Source organism: Artibeus jamaicensis, unplaced genomic scaffold, assembly GCF_021234435.1.
Source record: "Artibeus jamaicensis isolate MK-2021 breed Jamaican fruit bat unplaced genomic scaffold, CSHL_Jam_final contig_1128, whole genome shotgun sequence".
Classification (NCBI taxonomy): Eukaryota; Metazoa; Chordata; class Mammalia; order Chiroptera; family Phyllostomidae; genus Artibeus; species Artibeus jamaicensis.
The window spans coordinates 1739189-1761171 of NW_026521220.1; the positions used below are offsets into that span (position 1 = coordinate 1739189).

The following is a 21983-nucleotide window of genomic DNA, read 5'->3' on the forward strand; positions in this document are numbered from 1 at the left end:
AGTAAAGAACAGAAAAGACTGAGGAAAAGCAAGAAAAAAATTAATCACAGAACAATTTCTTTTAAAGCCTTGATCTATAATCATACCTTTTTCTTGAATCTCCAAGGCCTGGCACATTCCCAAAAGAACATGCAGAACCTGCAAAAGTGCCTCTAGAATCTGTAATATCCAAGGAAACAGAACAAACTTAGAAACAAAATCAGAAAAACATCACAAAATTAATCCAGAAGTAAAGGAAGCTTCAGACATCATCCTGTCCGACACGGTATCTGATACATGACTCCTCACACAAAAGCTCCGTCGAGGGGCCGATCGGCTGGCCTTCCAGGGACAGAAAGCCTCCCTCTCGGGGCGGTCCAGGTCTCCTCCGAGCGTTGGGCCGAGGTCGTCCTCCTGCTGCTCTGTACCCACCACGCCTTCCTCCATGTTCTGCAAGCAGGTGCAGGCCCCAAAACACCTTTTTATGGCTAAATACCTCTACTTCTTTTCACCCATTCCTTATGATTACAAGTCCTTTACAATGCTGACTGCCGGCGTCAGTTTTACTGTAGTACACTGTTTTAGGAATCTCCGGTTGCAGTGCTCAGCATAAAATTCTTTCATATTCCGGGGATCCTGGGACTTACTGAGTAATCACCAAACTCAACACAAATTCTAGGCTTTCATGTATGTGTCACTAGCTTTCTGGCAGCTTCTTTACACTGCGGGCTCAATGAGCTCACAGATAAACAGAATGCTTAAATTTTTTCCACACGTGCTGCTCCCACGCTATGCTGCCTCTACTTACATAGTTGGTATTTTCTGCCTGTCACGGATCCCTACAGAGCTCACGGTATTAACTTCAGTTCATCATTCTGGTTTTTGCTAATTACTGGAGTTGTGTTTTCTACAAATGAGGCTGACTTGCTTTCAATCTTCATTTGTGGACCTGGCTCATTCTGCTTCAACTGTAGGGGACAGGCTATTGGAGGCTTCTGCTGGGCCGGCACCTCCCCAGTCTGCCTTTGCAGTGGTCCTCTGGGCAGTTCCTGATGAACTGTGGTGGTGCTCAGCGCATACTCCAGGACGTCAGGAGAGGGTATGTGCAATGCCTTGACGAAGACCGACTAGATGATGTCCACCTCACTGCCCTCTACTACCCCTCTTAGAAAACCCAGGCAAAGAAGAAAATGAAGCTGGTTAGTATGACTTGTTCATAATCAAGTCAAATTTCTTATTTTTTTAAATATTAAATGATGCTGAATAACCTATGAAGATTTGAAAATAAATATTTTCTCCATTTCATATATTAATGTCATTGTCTTTAGTGTTAACCTGTTTTGATATTATTTAAGAAAAGCCTTTAACTTACAACCTGTTAACTTTTAAATAATATGTGATTGTAACATATCTAGTTATCTCTTTAACCAACCTACAAATAACTTAAACTAACTAAGAAGAATGTAATGGCAGAAATATTAACAACAGAATTTACAGCTTAATATCAAGGAAAGAGATTTTTAAAATTAAAAAACAGCCCTAACTGGTGAAGCTCAGTGGACTGAGTGCCAGCCTGAGATATGAAAGGTTGCTGTTTCCATTCCCAGTCAGAGCATATGCCTGGGTTGTAGACCGGATCCCCATTTGCAGGTGAGCAAGAGGCAATCAGTCAATGTTTCTCTCCCACTTTTTCTCCCTCCCTTTCCTTCTTTCTAAAGTTAAATAAATAAAATCTTTAAAAAAACCACCCCAAAACAAATACAGGACTCAAAAAGCTTAGTTAGCTGGGAACATTTAGCATATAGGCAAGCAACCATGCACTTCTTGGCTGGACCTGAAAATAGCAGCACATAAAAACTTATTTTTGCCCTGGCTGGAAAGGCTCAGTGGCTTGAGCATCGGCCTATGCACCAATAGGTCGCTGGTTCAATTCCAGTTAGGGCATGTGCCTGGGTTGTGGGACAGATCTCTGGATGGGGGAGTATGAGAGGCAGCCAATCAATGTCTCTCTTGCACATCAATGTTTCTCTCCCTCTCTTTCTCCCTCCCTTCCCCTCTGTCTAAAAGTAAATAAATAAAATCTTTTAAAAAAATTGATTTTCAAAATAATAAGAAAAAGTCTAGAGATTACAATCATATTCTTTGTTTTAAAAAGTATAAAAGACATTAATAACATTTGCAATAAACTAACCTAGAACCAAAAATATCTGAGCCCTTAAAGGATTAGCTTCCACTATCTAGAAAATTCTCTCCTTTGAAAGACTTGTGTGCCCAGTGTAGAGTCAGGAAAACAAGCTGCCTCTGCCTTTGGCTGCCTGCCTCACAGGACCACCTTGGAAAGCTGAATGAGATCAGACACAGGAGATGAGTGGGTAACCTGTAACGTACTGTAAGCAAGTATTAAACATCTTAGGCATGCTGTTAATAGTATGAAATAAATCAACATAAACAACCCAATCACTTCAAATTTGTTTTTTAATCTTGTCATCACTTTGGGACTCTTTCCGATCTTACAGAAATGCACAACAATTCACCACACACTTACCTCATCCCTCAGTGAAGGGTCCCTGTAAGCCACGTCAGACAGCAAGGTTACCAGGCAGAAGCTGAAGCTCTCTGCAACTGGGAGGGCACCTAGAATCCATAAAGACGTGAATCAGATCGCTACAAATGAGACACTGGGCCACACCTACTCGTCACCCCAATTCAGTATGTTCCTTTTCTCACATGGTCTGCCAAGGGACCAGTTTAAAGTAGGGGCTTCCCTCACTGAAGTGAATCTCAGAGTTGGGATGTGGTCCCAACGGGCCTGTTGAGAATACCCCAACCTTTCTTTTAATACAATATTTTGGTTTAATAAACCTAAGTGTTTCCTGAGTCAGTTTACAGTTTGAGATTATACAGTCTCTCAACATGATAAATTCCATTTTTTATTCCTGACCCAAACAAAAGCGAGAAATCAATCTTGATACTGTATGAGGCAGAATGCGGAGGCTGACTGTCAAATACCTATTACTACTACTTGAAACCAGATTAAATGTTTGTATTTTCTTTTCTGCTTTATTCTAACAAATGGAGAAAATCTTTTTAAAAAAATGTATTGATTTTAGAGAGAGACAGAAAAAAAGAGAGGAACATTCATTTGTTGTTCCACTTATTTGTGCATTCACTGTCTGATTCTTGTGTGTTCCCTCACTGGGGATCCAATCCTCAATGCTGGTGTATGAGGACGACGCTACCAACTAAGCGACCCAGCCAGGATAATGGAGAGAATCCTAGTAAGAACTTCCAAAGAGTTGCTCTATTTCTCATAGGTTTTCAAGCCCTTCCACTACTGAGCCTCTTAGCAGGGAAGTTCTCAGAAGCATGGCCTCAAGGTCGAGAAAGGAGCACTATACCAACTAACCAAAAGAGAAGAAGCAATCCTATCAGGAGCAGCTTCAAAATGTTAGAACCTCTGCTGTGTACATCCAATCACTATTAAATATATAATCAATTTTGAATGCTAAACATTTAATCAAAGACACAGAATTATCGAGTTTTATGACCATACACATAATGTATGGCAGAAAATTGTTACATTTCTACTTTTGCACTTATTTTAAGATGCAGTTCTAGGTCATTCTCACACTTGATTGTGTATCAGAATCACATGGAAGACTTGCTAAAATGCAGGCTGACTGCTTCCTGGCTCTAGTTCCTTTCTTTCCTTTTTTTTAAAAATTTTTATTAAGAGTTTACTTGAGCCAAACTGAACATATATGCTTGGGAACAAGATCTCAAATGCTTCCTGACCCTAGTTTACAATCAGTAGCAACCTAACTGATGTGTTAGTATAATTAAACACTTAATTCTTACAAACAATGAACATATATATTCTTCCTTGCATTCAGAAAAAACATTCTAGAAAATTACCTCTGCCTTTACGAGCTGTGCTTTCTTCTACCCAATATACTTTTGGAAGACCTTTAAGAAGTCGAAGAAGGTAAGGAACCACAGAATCTTTGTGCTTAAAGGAAAAGAAAAAAGACTATAGTTAATAAAATACATGACTGGTAGCTTTTTAGCATAGACTGAACCCAAAGCATAGTATATCCACACTCTAATCATCTCAAAAAGGAACATTCACATGGCATAGCACCCGTTTGGTCTTCTGTCAGCCCAAGTGCCTAAGGGGAGGGCTAAGACCTGCCCTGCAGGAGCTGACTGCCCAGCCCAGCTCCGGCGTCCTCTGGGGGCAGGGCCCCAGTGAGGGGTACCAGAAGAAGGTATGTGTGTGCACATGCACTCAAAACTGCCTTCATTAAGAGATGCTCGGACTGCCCCAAACCCTTCAGTGGGCTCCGGGATCATATCCTCTGCACTGGAGGGAAGCTCACAGCCACATGCTTCCCAACTTGGCTTCTGTTGTTCATGGCCCTTACTTTCTTTGTGTTTTTGTTTTGCTTTTATATTCTGCTTTACTTTTCCGTTGGCTCTTCTTGAATTAAATATTAGACTTCACAGCCATCATTAGTCAATGAAAATTTACTTTCTTCTAGTTTCCAGACTAGCCAATCAGCATATAACTTCATCACCTTCCATTATTGGCTCTTTTGGTTGTTTCCCTATTTATAGATGCTCCACTTAAAAAGTAGGTAAGTGTGCTGTGAAGAAGGGGAATGCTATTTGATGTTCTGAACTACTGAAAACACATGTGGTGGTTCTGAATACACGACTGCAGGTTCTGTGACATTCCTTCCACTGAAAGGTGGGGGTGAATTCACCCCTCCTGGAAAATGGGCTGCCTCAGAGACTCGCTTCTAGTCGATCTAGAGGGTCACACACATGAGACTGCCTTCCCAGGGTAGGTTAGAGAATGCAGTGCAGCTTCCACCTGGCTCCTTCTCAAGACACTTGTCCTTGGAACCCAGACAATATGGTGTGACACAACGACACAGCTCAGGCCACATGGAGAGGCCATGTATACAGAGGTGACCTGGCCAAAAGCCCCAGCCAGGATCAACCCCCAGATATGACATGACTGAGCCTTCAGGTGATTCCACACCCCAGCCTTCAAGCCATCCCAGGTGATGCCAAATGGAGCAGAAACAGTGACTCTTCTGGGTTCTGTCTAAATTGCAGACTCATGAGAAAAGAAAATGTTGTATTAAGTCACCAAGTTTTGAGATAGTTTGTTATACCACAACTATAACTGATAACCAAACAGAGAACTTTCTTTAGTGAAAACAAAACAATTTCTCCTCTAAAGGATAAAAAGGAACTGACTACAACTATGCCCAGGATCCTGGTATGCTAACGGGCACAGAACTCCAAAGGGCCCTGCGAGGCGGTCACACCCACGGAGATGTAAAGTACAGCATGGGTAACACAGCCAATAACACCGTAAGAACTATCAGGTGGGTACTTGAATTATTAGGAGGATCACTTTGCAAATTACATAACTGTCCAACCCCTGTGCTGTATACTTGACACTGATGTAAAATAATGTTGATATGGAATGTCGACTATAATGAAAAATAAAATAAAATAAACACATATACCTAACAGTCAGAAAATATGTATGTGATAAAGAATTCACTTTTTGTATTAAAATATTTTATATCCAAAATACATAATAAAAATGTAGGATTAAACATATTATTTTGATCTTAAAAAAATGAAAGGTACATTAACATATACTCTAAAACTTAATCTATATCTATCATGATTTTGAAAAAGACAATATATCAAAATTATCTTGAAGAATATTGTTCTTTCGGAAGGAAGAAAAGTAGTTACTCTGAGTCTGATTAACGAACATTTTATCTGAGATTGAAAAATCAAGTCTGCTCTAGAGAATACATAATTACTTCCCAAAACATTTTAAGTAACTCTCTGGCAGATAAACAAACAAGCAAACAAAAAAATATCTAACTTTGCCCTGGCTGGTATAGCTCTGTGGATTGAGCGTGGGCCTGTGAACCAAAGGGTCACTGGTTCAATTCCCAGTCAGGGCACATGCCTGGGTTGCAGGTCCCTGATTTGGGGCATGTGAGAGGCAACCATACATTGATGTTTCTCTCCCTCTCTTTCTCCTTCCCTTCCGTTCTCAAAAAATAAATAAATAAAATCTTTTAAAAAATCTAACTTTTAACAACATAATTTATTCACAAAGTTCAAAAAACAAAATTTTATAAGATGTACATTAAAAAATCTAATTCCCAAAAAATGTCTACTTCTCACCTGTTCTACCTACTGTATCCTGCCCGCCACTAACCACTTTTATTAGGATTGCTTGCATTCTTCTAGTGCTGCTTTAGGAAACACAAGCAGGTATAAATTTAAGTTCTAATTACATCCCCTTCATACTGCCAAACACTTTCAATGCAGTGAAGACTTACCTGAAGGTCAGATTCAACGAGAAAAATGCCCAACGCAATCACCGCATCCCTCCGCCTTTCATCTAATTGGAAGATCCCATGGAAATCTACTGGGCACATACAAAGAAGCTTTTGAACCTAGAAAATGAAACCAAAAAGCCAATAGATTTGAAAATTATCAATTCATATTCAGAATAAACCAATATTACAAAAGGCCAATGAATCTATATAACCAGAGCCAGTTTTTCCAATTTAAACATCATAAAGAGAACACCTCCAGCTGCAGAAATTATTGTAGACCTGGCCTCAAAACACACTCTGAGGAACCTGGGGAGAGGGTTACAACCATGCAAGCACAGAGGAGGTAAAGCACAATCGTTAACAGCTAATACTTGGGGGTCAGGACAGTGCACAGACCCCATGTCCCATGATGCCTATAGGCAGATTAGCCAAACCTACCTACAGACAGAGTGCCTCCCCTGAAGTCTTTCTAAAAATCAAATGTGCATAAGAAGCAGTTAAGACTGCACAGCACACGGTAACTGCTCAATAAACAATGTCTATTATTACTGGATATGCCATAATAGTAGCTAGTAGAAGGCAAGCAGACAATAAATTAGTAACTTACTGAATAACTGGAAAAATTAGAATTATCTTCAAAACAAACCAACAGTAGATATGTCATAAAACATTTACTATAAATATGAAAAAAGATGATCTCAATGTTGAAAATCTCTGCCGCAGGAATCTCTTGAACATTTACAAACACGGTGGTAAAGCCCGGGCTACAGGGAGAGCCCCAACCTTGCAGTGCAGGGAGCAGACCCGCTGACCCGCTCTCACCAGCACTGACAGAGACCTGATGGGGTGTTGTACTGGCTTAAGGCAAGTGTAGTGCTTGATGTTTGCTCTGAAAGTGCCTTGGTCAATTCTCACTGTAATTTTTAGAAAGAAAGTAAACTGCTTTTGTTTGCCTGGATTTTAAAAGTGCAAATACAAAGGGACAACACAGGCCTGAAAGAAAAGCATCTTCTCACCTGAAGGATGCCAATGGCCTTTGTCCTAGCAATACTCCTTCTAGGATTGTATAGAATAATTAGAACCTTGGAGAGAGATTATGTAAAATACTTTCATCACAGTGTTGTAAACAGTAACTGAAAACCAGAAACGATAATAGAAAAACTATAATAAAGATTATATTAAAAAAAGAAAATCAGAAATAATATATTTAACAGTAGGAGATTAAATGATTCAACCAACTGATGAAATATTAGGCTGAATCACATGAAATAATTGATATTCAACCATTTTGGAGCTATAAAAATAATGCTTTCATAAAGTTTAACCTAATACTACGGACATTAAAAATAGCATTCTTCTTAAGATAAACAATGACAGAACAAGGCTCTAAATGTTCTATAAAGTTACGAGAGGAATGATCTGAATGACCATATACAAAAAAAATACTGTAAGAAAGTATATCAAAATGTTAATAGTTTTGAGGGGCAGGATGACCAGTGGTTTTGCACATCTTCTTTGTGCTTTTTCATATTTGCCAAAATATGCTCTAGGGGAAAATATTACTTATGTAATAAGGATAAACATCCAGTAGGCTAAAATAAAAAACATATACATATGGGGGGAGGAGAAACCCACGCTTTTTTAATTAAATGCTTAGGCAAGAGTATAAAGTAATAACAAGAGAGGGACAGAAATGTTAAAATTTCCACTTTCCTCAGTGTCCTTCCACAAGAAGAATGTGCTTCCCAACCAGAGGGAAAAACAAAATGTAAGAAAGACCTGCTGACCAACCATAATAAAGTGCCCATGTCAGAGTCTCTAGGCACTTTCACACGAGAATCACGTACCTTGACAGAAAAAGCCACTCAAGAAACATCCCTGTGAATAAGAGATGGAAGGTGGATTTCTACCAAAATGAGTCAGTGTGATGCAGAGAATGTTGGTCATGAATCAACAGGTAACCAGAGAGAAGAGTATGGGGCCCTGCCAAAGCCATGAACTTCACCCTGTCCTGTGCCGCCCTTAATCCACACCCTGCTTGAACTCACAGAGGACATACACTGCCTCACACCTGGGAGGCAGGACCGATGTGCTAGAAGGCAGAACGGAGATTCAGAAAACTCATCAAAACTGGCACAATCTCACCACTAAATATGGAAAAGATGTAACCATACAAAAAAAAAGGTAATCTGTCAATATTCCCACATGACACTTAAACTTTTTAGATATATTTTTTAATTTTATTGATTATGTCAGTACATTTGTTCTATTTCCCCCCTCCGTTCCCCTCCCCCTGCACACCCCTCCCCCCACTCCCCCCTATGAACACGTGTCTCAAGTTCTATAGATTCTCTATTTCCCCTACTATTCTTACCCTCCCCCCTATTTTCTACCTACCGTCTATGCTACTTATGTTCTGTACCTTCTCCCCCCTTCTCCTTCTCCCACTCCCCTGTTGCTAACCCTCCATGTGATCTTCATTTCTATGGTTTGCTCCTGATCTAGCTGTCCTCTTAATTTGCTTTTATTTTAGGTGTGGTTGTTAATAACTATGAGTTTGCTGTCCTTTCACTGTGCATATTTTTTATCTTCTTTTTCTTAGGTAAGTCCCTTTAACATTTCATATAATGAGGGCTTGGTGATGATGAACTCCTTGAATTTGATCTTACCCGAGAAGCACTTTATCTGCCCTTCCATTCTAAATAAAAGCTTTGCTGGATAGAGCAATCTTGGATGTAGGTCTTTGGTTTTCATGACTTGGAATTCCTCTTTCCAGCCCCTTCTTGCCTGTAAGGTCTCTTTTGAGAAATCAGCTGACAGTCTGATGGGGACTCCTTTGTAGGTGACTGTCCCCTTATCTCTTGCTGCTTCTAGGATTCTCTCCTTCATTTTAATCTTGGCTAATGTAATTATGATATGCCTTGGTGTATTCCTTCTTGGGTCCAACTTCTTTGGGAATCTCTGAGCTTCCTGGATTTCCTGGAAGTCTATTTCCTTTGCCAGATTGGGGAAGTTCTCTTTTATTATTTGTTCAAATAAAGTTTCCACTCATGATTGTTCCTCTTCCCCTTCTGGTACTCCTATAATTCGAATGTTGGAGCGTTTAAAGATGTCCTGGAGGTTCCTTAGCCTCTCCTCATTTTTTTGAATTCTTGTTTCTTCATATTTTTGTTTGGTCATTTTTTTCTTCCTTCTGGTCTGCTCCCTTGATTTGAGTCCCAGTTTCCTTTCCATTACTATTGGGTTCCTGTGCATTTCCATTCATTTCAATTAGTTTAGCCTTCATATGTTCCTCTAATTTGTGACTAAAATCAACCAGTTCTGTGAGCATCCTGATCACCAGTGTTTTGAAATATGCATCTAAAAGTTTGGCTATTTCTTCATTGCTTAGATTTATTGGCTCTGGGGCTCTGAGTTGTTCTTGAGCCATGTTTTCATATGTTTGTGCCTGTTAAGTATGAGGAGCAGAGACTTAGGTATTCACCAGGGCAGGGCCACCCAGGTCGCTGGTTTGTGATACTGTATGTGGGGGTGGGGTCAGAGAGGGAGCAATGGCAGTCCTCTCTGCTCACCCAGTCTGCTTCACCACCACCCCCAGCCTGTTTATCTGAGTGCAAACGTGTGAGCTGGCTGCCCTGCACCCAGGCCTGTGCGGTCTATCTCAATGCGAGTCTCTTCACTGGTTTATCTGCGTGCAAATGTGGGACCGCAGACAGCCAGCCACTCTGCGTCTTGCCTGTGTCCGCCCATAGCTACCCCACACCTGGGATCCGCGCCCTTAGCTGCCTGTGTGCCACCCGGGTCGGGGGATCTTTTTTGCCTGACCTGCTCCACTGCTGGCTTCGCCCCTCTCACCAGTTTAGCTGAGCGGTTGCTTATTTTCAGACTCCATATTGTTCGATTTTCTGTGGTTTGGTTGCGTTTATTGTTGTTAAAACTTTGTTGTTTTTAAATTTGGTTGTGCGAGGAAGCAAAGTGTTTCCACCTACGCTCCCATCTTGGCGGAAGTCCTAAACTTTTAAATATTTTTGCTCTCAGCTCCTTCCTCTGTCCCTACCAATTGTTTTGGGGGCAGGGTAAGGATTGTTTTCTTTTTGTTGCTATGAACACATCTAATCTTGACAATTTTTTTTCATGTTGGAAGTCCTTTATTGTAAACAACTATCCTTCTGTCTGATGACAAACAGCAGCCACTGTCAGTGATTATTTGGGACCTCCACACTGGATAAATTCCATTTCTTCTTGAGATATAGGTTTCCTTCTATATTTCTGAGGTAACGTTTTTATTATTTCTGCTGTGTCTGGTGGACCCTGATGCATTGGCCCATCTGGTGATTTACTTCCCTTAAAATGCTGTGAAATTAAAGAAGAGTGAGATGGTAGTCCTGCTGATCTCAGAACTTCTGATACACTGGATTTAGGATGGTCTCTTGTGTTAGGAAACCTTATTAATGGAGTATGTGGCTTGACTACTGGAACGACCCTGCTGGTGGACGCCATCTTACTGCCCATCATGACCTCCGAGAAGGGGTAGCTTCTGGGCTAATCTTGACAATTTTTAAGGGCGTGAACTGCACATGGACTTTGGAGTTAGACCCAGAGTCACATTCTGGCCCTGGCACGGCCCGCTTGGGTGACACACTGATGCCCAGCTTCCCTGTCCACACAGTAGTTCCCAAAGAGCTAGATAAGACCTGAACTCGGGACTCACTTCCCTGGACATGATAAACATTGTCCATGCTATATTGCTCTTCAGTAACACCCTTCAAATGGCATACGTAAGAGTTAATCAAATCAATATGCTTTTAACTCACTCTTTACTGGGCACCTATTTCGGGGGACATACTGCCTTGAGAACTGTGGATGCAGAATAAACCCAGCAGACTGGGCCCCTGCTCTCATTCTACACCTGGACAGACAGACCAGGTAAGTGTCAGATGAAACAGGGTCAAAACAAAGACAGATTTAAAATAAGCAGCTTGGTTCTCGCTGTTATAATAAGGGAAGCCATTTCCCTCTTCTCCTTTTTTTCTTTGCTCATTTACACTGAAAACTCACCATTGTACTTTCTGGAAATGTACATAAATCCTGTTGAAGACCATTTTGGCAATTGGTAAGTTTTATGACTTAGGAATGTCTTTCTCAAAACCTGGAAGCGGTCTTTGGAATGTAAGTATCAACGGATAGCACCTCTATCTCCCAGTTTCTGTGGGAGGGTAGGAGCCTAACTTCAATAAGGCTCCTTGCTCCAAGTTGGGAGACAACTCCTGTCATAAAGATAGAAGTTCATTTTTCCTCTAATTAAACCAAGGAGCTAACACAGACTCCAACTACAAGGTACATGAACTGTGTGTGACAGAGGGTGCTGTCAGGTCTTCTTACCTGAGAACCAGTTACGGTTTATGCTGGAAACATGTGTGTGATGGGTTGTATGTGCCTGGCTGCACACATGGCTGAGATTTCTTTCTGCTTTTGCAATCTCTTAGTGGATTGCCTGTGATCAATATCATGTTCTGGCTTAATGCTTATTCAGTAATAAAAGTGTTTTCTTTCTCTCCCACCTTTGTGGAAAGCGTGTCTGGGTTGAGAGGTTTTGTTTTTAATTTTCTTCCTCTAACAACAGTGCTTGCAGAACAACTTTGGATGGGTGATCAGGGAAAGCCTCTTTAAGAAGGTGCGCATTATACTGAGACTGATTTAGGAACCCACCAGGCTTTGGCTGGTATGACTAAGTGAATTGAACATCGGCCTATGAATTGAAAGATCACTGGTTCAATTCCCAGTCAGGGCACACGCCTGGGATGAGGGCCAGGTCCCCACCCAGGTGGGGATGTGCAAGAGGCAACCAGTTGATATTTCTCTCACACATTGATGTTTCTTTCCCTCTCTTTCTCCCCCCTTCTCCTGTCTCTCTAATAATAAATAAATAATTTTTAAAAAAGGAATCAGCCAGGACAAATCCAGAAGGCAAATCAGGAAAGACACTCCTGGCAGAGATGGCTGGGGTGGCAGCACTGTAGGAAAGGGACAACAGGGATGCCCAGAAGTCCAAGTGCAAGCAGAGACAACCCCACAGGGCCCCGCAGGCCAGACTGGGAGCCTGGACTGTGACTGTAACAGCAATGGGAAGCCACAGCCACGGAGGCACACACAGAGGCCTTAATGACTCAAGTTAAGAATTGAAGTTTAGAAAAATCCTCTGGTTGCTACAAGAAGAATGAATTTTGGAGGACAAGGGTGAAGGCAGAGAGATGGGTCGACAGCCCTACAGTAAGTAGTCCAGGCAGAGGCAGTAGCGACCAGAACAAGCAAAGACAGAAACAGACCAGCTTACATGTTTCAGCGGAAGAGTTTACAGACTTGATGATGGACAGCATATAGAAGTGAGGGAAAGATTATTTTAGTGGCCTCTTTGACACACTGAAAGTTACCCAAAGTCAGAAACCAGGACATGTGAGGTCTACAAACATTCTATACAAGGAGCAGTCAAAGGAATGTTTAGCCTGGAGACAATCAGGCTGTTAAGTAAACACAATTTCAGTCTCCATGTATTTGAAGGGCTCCAATGACATCAACAATAACAGCAGCTCTTACCCCACCGTTTTTTTGTTTGTTTGTTTTTTACCCCATTGTTACTGTTACAGTTATTAGTGCATGTGTCTGTCTGCACACTAACCTGTAAGCTCCTCGAGGCAAAAATCATCTCTTATTTTTGCATCTCCATCTCCTCCACTGTGAACATTAATGATAAGTGACACGCTCACCCCTGCCCAGGCACAGACCCTGCCTGTCTATTCTTCTTTATTGCCCCAAATTCACTCTGACTGGTGTGGCAGGTTTTCTTCTCAACCCAGACCTTCCCCTATTTGGGGCACTGCTGCCAGCCCATCCTGGCACTTGTCCCAGAGGGCAGAGGCGAACCCTAAGGTTTCCTCCTTTAAGTCAAATGTAATAAATGGGTTTCTCCTTGCAGAACAGGTGCTCTGGGTTGGGTCTATTTGCTAGTTCTTTTGTTTTTAGGTATTACACTCTTACTGGAAACTAATTACTCAGGGCACAGGCATGCACTCCAGCAATAAATATCCCAGGATAAGTTTTCAGCATCATGAACATGTCTCCATCCCACTGCCCATTCCATAGGACCACCACCAACACCAAAACATATACAGGGTCATAGATAAAGGTCTCTCACAGAGTCGACCGGCAAACATCCACTTGCAGGCACACTGGTGTGTGTTATTCTATCCTGTGTCAGAAGTTACACATAATCTCAGGCAACAGGTTCTTAACCAGGCCTCTCTCTGACTTCTGTCTCTCCCTACTCCAATGCTACCACTAGTAGTGCACGGACCTGCAACGTGCCCCACCCCAATGAACACACTATGCACACTCACACCCTGGCAATCAAGACCTGCTCCCAACTTCTCCTGAATACTGAGACCCAATACAACACTCATTCCCCCCTGCCTGGCCTTTTCTGTGGTCTTCACCCATCCGTAACATTTCATTCAACCTGCCTTACCTCTCCTATAAAAATTCTACCCATCCATCTCATGTCTCCTGCTTCTCAAAGCTTTTCCAGCCAGACCCTGAAAAGTTTTAAAATTATTTTTTATCCTCACCTGAGGACATTTTTTTAATTGCCTTTAGAGAGAGAGGAAGGGAGAGAAAGAAAGAGATTTAAAACAAAAACCAACCCATCGATGTGAGAGAGAAATATTGATTGGTTCCTTCCTGTACACCCCCAATTGGGGATTGAACCCACAACCTGGGTACATGCCCTGACCGGAAATCGAACCCACCACCAGTTGGTTTATGGGATGACCCTCCAACAACTGAGCCGCACTGGCCAGGGCCAGACCCCACAACATGACGTGATCTCTCCCATCATACCTCTGTGTAGCCCACCAAGAACTCTGTACTTCTCTTGAGATAATTATCTTTTTATATCTAATTTTGATGTTACTTGTATACTTACCTTCTATTCCCTGCAAACAGGACTGTGTCACACTAATCAACTGTATCTACTGCACCTACTTAACCAGAAACTTAACAGCCACTTAGTGGACCTAAAGGGGCCAGTGTCACAGGGAATTAATGAAATGAGAAGGAAAGAAAACAGAGTACCACTAGAACGCAGGCTTCCTACTGTAGGGTTTACTCACATTCTGATAATTGTCATATAATCAGTACCAGGTACAGCGCTGGCATGCAACTGGCATGAACAAGTATGTGCCCCACCATCAAATGAATGGAAGGATGGTTGGAAGAACAATCAGAGCGATGTATAATATGATATACAGCCACGCCCTTACAAGCCTTACAGTCCATTGAGAGTTACAAAACCATAAAAATGACATGACAGCTAGTGAGTAATATAAGTCAGCAACCAAATGGAGAGCCCAGAAAACCTGGCCCAAGGTCCAGGCTCTGATGCAAAGTGCCCTCAGAAACTGAGACTCCTGGAGAAAAACATGTGAACACTTGAACCCAGGCCCGACAGACGTGGTCACACACCAGATAAGGGAGAACCAGTTGTGGTGAGCAGTGAAGTGCCACTCTGCAGACACAAACAGCTAACACAGTTCAGCGAGCACTTATCACAGGGCCAGGTGCTGGTCTGCATTATCTCATCTGATCTGTGAATTACCCTCATTCCATGGATTAAACAACTGAGACACAGCAAGGTCAAAGTCCTAATGCAGGATAAAGCTTTGATGGTACAATTTAAAAAGGAAAACAGATTAAAAAAAAAAAAACAGTGAATTTTTTTTTTCCAGAATTTTACAACACACTAACAAGCTGTCTGTTTTGGGTGGGGATGTAGAGCTTGTCATTGTAAAAAGTCATTAAGCTCAAAATTGACAGAGAGCCAGGGGCACTCCCATTTATGAAAAGGATTCAGAGGGGCTTTACACACTACTTTGAGGGGAAAATAAGTCAAGAACCATAGGAAGGCAACAGGGGCAACTCATGCGGGCTTTGATAAGAGCTCCTGACAGCACTTTAACTCAACACTATTAAAAGAGAAGGAATTCAGCCCTGACCGGTGTGGCTCAGTTGTTTGGGTGTCATCCTGCAAAGCGAAGTCACCGATTTGATTCCCAGTCAGTGCACATGACTGGGTTGTGGATTTGGTCCCCAGTTGGGGCGTGTGTAGGAAGCAGCCAGCTGATGTTTCCCTCCCTTCCCCTCTCTCCAAAAATAAATATGAGAGAGAATGAGAATTTAGACTGCCAAGGTAAGGAAATGCTAAACCAAGGAGAAAATAAGATGCCCTCACAAGTTGAAGATGAGAATCAGACATAACAGTGTCAGTAAGGCACTTGGGCCAAAATACAGCTACAAGAATATCATTACAAGCTGGCTAGTTAAACAATTTTTTAAAAAAGCATACAACTTTTGTTACTTGAAACCTCTGGGAATAGTCTTTCTGGAGAAATAAAATTCCCTGGGAACTAAAGAAAAAGCTTTGAGTATTAGCGGTAGTTTTTTGGTATAAACCATTTTTTAGATTGTTCTTTCTCAAAAGTACTGCTCCTCAGAGAATACTGAGCACACTTCACAATTCTCAGTGACGCCGAGCCATGAGGATAAACACAGATGACTGTGACCCAATGCACGCAAAGCTGCAGATGCAGGAGGCATAGCACTTGCTCCTACAAGCAGCCCAGGCAGAGGGACTCATTAAAAACGATCATTTGGCCCTGGCTGGTGTGGCTCAGTGGATTGAGCACAGGCCTGCGAACCAGACAATCGCGGTTCGATTCCCAGTCGGGGCACATGCCAGGGTTGCAGGCAGGCTCCCTGCAGGCCAGTTCCCAGCAGGGGACGCACGAAAGGCAACCATACAGTGATGTTTCTCTCCCTCTCTCCTTCCCTTCCCCTCTAAAGATAAATAAATAAAATCTTAAAAAAAAAAAAAAAGGATCATTTGGTCATCAGTAGATGACTGCGTGACCCGTTAACATGGCTTTCTACAACAGTCAGCACGTGTCTTTACACACCTCTAGTGAGCCACCATTCCTGAGCTCTGCTCATGTGCCTGGCAGGGTACCAAGTATACAAGGCACACCTCTGGTTCCTGGCACATCATTTCAACGGGCAGCGCCGCAGTGATCAGGGGAGCCACACTGAGTCATGAGGTTCTGACTTTCAGCCCAGCTCTGCCATTTCGCACCTCTGTGACCAGAGATAAGTGACAAACCCTACCTGAAGACCTCGTCCCTTGTATTCCCTTCTGTACAATGTGGACAAAACCCCAAGCGTGTGTATATACAGAAACACACGCAATCTTGCCTGCGTCTTAAAACTACACCAGTATTAACAAATCATTTCCCTCAAACCTGTTCTCTCATGCATGTAAGAAAGACTAAACCAGTGTTTTGCAATGTCTGCTCCTGCAATAAAACCCTGTGATCCGAGAATGCCCATGAGCAGCTATGAGGATTCATCTCCCTGCCATAAAACAACTAGAAGAATGGACAAATATAAAAAACACTGGTTTCATACACTGGATGGGGAGCACAGGACCAAGATGCCTGGGGAGAGCAGAAACACAGTGGGCTCGGTACCCCCCCATTTCCTACCAGAAGACACTGAAGTCGGGGTGTGCTTTCAGACTGCACCAGAATAAAAACAGAAATCAACAACAAACATTTGTAAACCCCCCAAATGTTTGGAGACTACATGATATACTTCTATATGCCTCTGAATCAAAGAAGAAATCACCTGGGAAATTAGAAAAAAATTTTAAGCAGGATAAAAAAGAAAACACATCTTACAAGATTTGCAGGATGTTGCTAAAGCAGCATTTGAAGAGAATTTTACATCTTTAAATACTATATTAGAAACAAAGAAAGATGCAAATTCCTGTGACCTTATAATTATATAATTTTAAGTTGCCCCCAGAATCTAATAAACTATTTTCCTAAGTGAAAAAGACATCTAGGAAAATAATACCTAATACTCAAACAAAATGTAATTTTTATAAATCTATTTAAAGTAGTCTTAAAATAGTTCCATCTCTATGCCAATCACAATTGACATTTTTATTTTACTTATTCTTAATATTTTAAATTCTTTGCCAATCCCCTAAAGGCTATAAAACAATTAAGCTGCTTTTAGGAAACAGTTGCAAATCATTTCCACAACCTGCCCTGGGTGATCAAGCCCCGCCCCCTCCTCAGCCCATTTTTGTGCCCACCGAGCTCCCTAAGCTGCGATCACTGTAGCCTTTGTTCAGGTCATCAAAAGGGTCAGAGATTTTCTACCTCTGGCCCTTTGCACAAGCTGTACCCTCTACTGGGAGTGCTCTTTTCCAGACACCTCATTGACCAACTTCTACTTATCCTTTAGCTGTGTTTAAAATCTTCCCTTATAGCCACAGAAATACCCATTTCATCTCTACTTACATCATTTACCTTTTTTTGAATTGAGACAAAATTCATCGACACCATTTACTTTTGCTTTGTGGTGCTTGTTACCATTTTAAGTTATATTTACTTACAATTTTTTTGTTCAGTGTTTAATGTCTATCTCTCACGCTCCATGGTAAACTCCGTAACAGCAACACCATGTCTATTCATCTTGTTAATGGGCCCTTTAAGGGCCTAGCACAGTGCTTGGCACACAGCAAGCACTCAAAGATTTATTATATGAATGAATGAATGTCACCAACTTTTGCTTTCATAATGGTGTAAGTGTCCTAAATCTAGGCTTCCAGACTAGCTCTAACCACAGAAACACTGAGGAAAAAAGAATGGCTTCATCAGCAGAGATAGAGCCTCTCAGAACTCAACAAATAAACACAAGTGAGAACTGAGGATTCTTCCTCAATACTGTACTTACGGGTCAGTGTATCACACAAATAAAAATAGTATTCTGGATTGCTTGGCAAAAAAGGCCAAACATTTTGCAAAATGTCAAGTTACACAAGAGAAGCAAATATTAAATAAGTCATTAGGACAATTAAGTGCATAGATAAAGATCAGCAATTAAAATCAACGAGAATAGCGGCTGGTGGAAGCAACCACCGGGTACAAGCTGCGAACACAGACCGCAAAAAAAGAGAATCTGCAGTACAGCGCCAGAAATAGAACATTTCTGCCCTCCGGGGGAGCGAAGAGCCAGTGACACATCAATTCTGAGACTCCCTAAGGCCGTCCACACCCACAGTCCAGCCATCATGATCTTAATGCACATCACTCTCGGGCTGTGACACATTCAAGGGCATTTTCCTGTCTCCTCAGTGAAATCCAAACTCTGAGTCTGGGACCATCTAAGAGGTCGCCTGCTTTCTTATCCAGCCTCATCCCCACTCTTTCCTGTACATATGCTGTTTCTGCCAACCTGTTACCCATTGCTCCTCATTCTCCTCCGTGCTTTGACCTTGCCTTGCCGAACACGGTAGACATTTACAAACGCCCACCCTCATCACTTCCAAGCTTTTCCTACTTAAAATCTCAGGGGAAAGTAATTTCCTGGCAAAAGCCCACAACATTTTTACTTTCTTAGAGCATGTTTCATTTTTATCTTGTATTACATCTTGCATGTACCCGTCCAGCACCACGGAGAAAAGGTGATGCTGCAGACGAATATGCACAAGGTGTCCTGCTGATGCTATCATGACAAAGTGTGGTCCTTTGTCATATGGTCCTTACTGTACAACTGGGCAGTAAACATCACTACCCATCCATGATTTAACTCAAGCATGGAATTCAGAAAATGGCAAAATGCTAGTTGTACAAACACGCTGTTTCTTTTAGAGGGAAAACTAGAAAGCCTAAACTGAGAAACGCTTATGTAAATTATGGTCTGTCAAGACCAAAAAATGGCGTGCAGCCATGAAAAGAATAAATATGAGCTATTTTAAAAAAAAGATCATGACATGACTACCGCTATATGTGGGTAAAGACTAAAAAGGCACTCTAAGAAATGAAAGTTTTGATGGGTTAATGTTATGAGCTGAATTGTGCCTGCTACCCAAATTCACATACTGAAGTCCTAACCCCCAGGTACCTCAGGATGTGACTGTATTTAAAGACACAGGGTCTTCAAAGAGATAATGTGGTTAAAGTGAGGTAATGGGAGGGGGGCAGTCCTACCAATCTGGTGGGTTTTTTTAAAAAAGATTTTATTCATTTGTCTTTAGAGGGGAAGGGAAGGAGAAAGGGAGAGAAATATCAATGTATTGTTGCCTCTCCTGTGTCCCCCGCTGGGAACTGGCCTGCAACCAAGGCATGTGCCCTGGCTGGGAATGGAACCACGATCCCTTGGTTTGAAGGCCCACGCTCAATCCACTGAGCTATACCAGCCAGGGCTGACTGGTGTTCTTTCAAGAACACATTCGGACCCAGACAGGCACAGAGGGAAGACGGTGAAGACTCAGGGAGAAGACAATTTACAAGACAAAGAAAGAGGCTTCAAAAGAAACTAACACTGTGGACATCTTCATTTTGGATTTCCAGCCTCCAGAATAGTGGGAAAATAAATCTCTTGTTTAAGCCACGGTGGTGGCTTTGTTATAGCAATCCTAGCAAACAAATACAGCTCATGTGGCATGTTTACAGGTAAAGACTTTCTTCTTCCAAGTTTTTCTTAAAGGATTTTAGATTTAATAACAATGGTTCTAGCAACATGATACCCTCTGCTGATGCGAATTCTCTTTCCTCTCCTCTATGGTTCTTTTTAATGTGGACTCACTCGCACAGGAGAGGGAGCAAGGACAGAAAATTTTCAGCTGCATCATGCTGAAAAAAATGCCATTACCATTATTTTTATTCCATGGCAGACCACTCTAAAGGACAGACTGGATAACCATGAACTAAAGAAAGCCCACTGCCCTCAGCACCAGCTCACACATTGTTCCAATTACAGGTAAGAGCGAACCAGCTCATCTTCTAAGTACATCTGTTCACCAGGGAGGGTCTGGCCTGTCTCCAAAGCAACCAGTGCCATTTAAACATCCGATCAATAGTTAGCTGAGACCTCGAGATTCTGGCATCCTAACAGAAGAAAGAGAGAGGATATGTCAGGACATGGAAAAGGACTCTCACCAAAGCCTCTTGAGGGTGAGAAGAGGAATAGAAGGGCAACAAATGCTGCCTACTCTGCAGCTCTGCCCAGAATTCTCCACGTCCCAGGGTTTGGGGTCCATTAGAATGGCACCGGACAGAAGAAGAGAGGCAGAAACAGGACACTGGATTTCCTAGCCACAGAGGAGTATAACCAGGCAGAGCCAGGAGGAGGATGGGCAGGGGCAGCTCAACAACGTTACAAAGACAGGCAAGAACCAGGAAAGCAGAGCAGGACGGGCAAACATTTACAAACCAGTGAGAGGGCGCCTAGAAGCGGTTCATACATAGAGATTCCACTGAACTTTCCTTCTTCTCCAGTTTTCTCCTTTCACCCAAAGCGGAGAGTGTTGAGGACTGGGTGGAACACAGTCTAGAGAGAGTTTCACTGAGTGTCCTCAGAGTGAGACAGCAATCCTGGCAATGGGCTCAGGGCTGAGACTCCAGACTTAGGGACAAGCCCAGCAGAAAAAAGTAAAAGCTCCTGTACAGATCAGAGAACAGATGCTCGAGGGTCTTGGGTCTGGCTCTCTGAATATGGCAGGAGTCTGGTCACCTGACCTGGGATACAAGAGTAGAGAGAGGACTTGTGCAAGTCTGACTTGTTGCTGGTCACCTAAGTAATCAAATTAGGACTCAGCATGTACCAATTAACAGTAGGTGCTCAATAAATGTTTTCTAAATAAAAGGCTGAATTAAGTAACTAAACAAAAAATAAAACCCACTGAGTAGCGATAAACTTGATTTCACAGCCCGGGATTAGAGAGGCATAAGTAAACACAACTGCAGGGTAGAGAGAGACAAAGATAGCGGAAGTCATCATTAATGTGTCCCAAATGCTGCCAAAAGCGTATTAGGGCTGCCTGAGTTACCAGGCATGAGCTGAGCTGTCAAGTCTAGTTCAGAAAACTTAGCCTTGCTCAGGTCAATCCTGTCTAGACTAAATCCTTCTCAGTCCGATCCCTTCTCTCTGGGAAAAGAGGGAAAATGGAAACAAAGAAAAGGGGGGAGGGATATTTTTCAATATTCGTCTCCCCCTAAGCCTCCATTTTTGTTACCCCAAATGAGTACTCAGAAATTCCTTTCCTCTTAAGAAGCTCAAGAATCTTTTGCTTAGGTATGCTAAGGGCTCCTTTTTGGTAGTTTTAGAGTAGGGGAATGTAGTAAACAGACAGATACTATAAGACCAAATAGTAACAATGATCCCTAGCATAATCAAGTCTCAATATCCTGGACAAGGATAAGAGGAATTCACACACACATATATGATGGAATCAGTCATCTGTGGAAGCCTCCTCTAAGAAAGAAGTTGTTCTGGGGTCCCCAAGACCACCCATATATGCAGAGTTGTACTTGTGGCTTACTTGTGGCTAACTTTTATGACAGTGAAAGGATATCAGCGAGGGAAAAACACAGGTAGAATCTGTAGAAACCCAAGCACAGGCTTTCTGAAGTCCTCTCCCTCCTGTGAGCGTATACCCCAAGCACACTCCCTTTCACAGCAGCAAACAATGTAGTGCCAGGGAAGTCCATTAGAGACATAGCA

At 42.2% G+C, this 21983-nt stretch overlaps 2 protein-coding genes across 2 annotated transcripts in view; both read right to left on the minus strand.

Moving 5' to 3' along the window:
• Positions 1-21983, minus strand: part of PI4KA (phosphatidylinositol 4-kinase alpha) — a 106343-nt gene that overhangs the window by 82339 nt on the left and 2021 nt on the right. The window contains exons 2-5 of the mRNA XM_053664697.1: positions 6363-6479; positions 3895-3988; positions 2525-2613; positions 87-159 (exon numbers count right to left, since the gene is read on the minus strand). Of these exons, the coding sequence (XP_053520672.1) occupies positions 87-159; positions 2525-2613; positions 3895-3988; positions 6363-6479 (373 nt within the window). The remainder of the gene's footprint in view (positions 1-86; positions 160-2524; positions 2614-3894; positions 3989-6362; positions 6480-21983) is intronic.
• On the minus strand, positions 8834-11199 carry LOC128627333 (alpha-ketoglutarate dehydrogenase component 4-like). The gene has a single exon (XM_053664709.1). The coding sequence runs from the start codon at positions 10875-10877 to the stop codon at positions 10566-10568; it is 312 nt and encodes a 103-aa protein (XP_053520684.1). The 5' UTR covers positions 10878-11199; the 3' UTR covers positions 8834-10565.

Coding starts and splice junctions, on each gene's coding strand:
- LOC128627333 (XM_053664709.1), bottom strand. CDS start 10,877: ATGATGGGCAGTAAGATGGCGTCCACCAGCAGGGTCGTTCCAGTAGTC.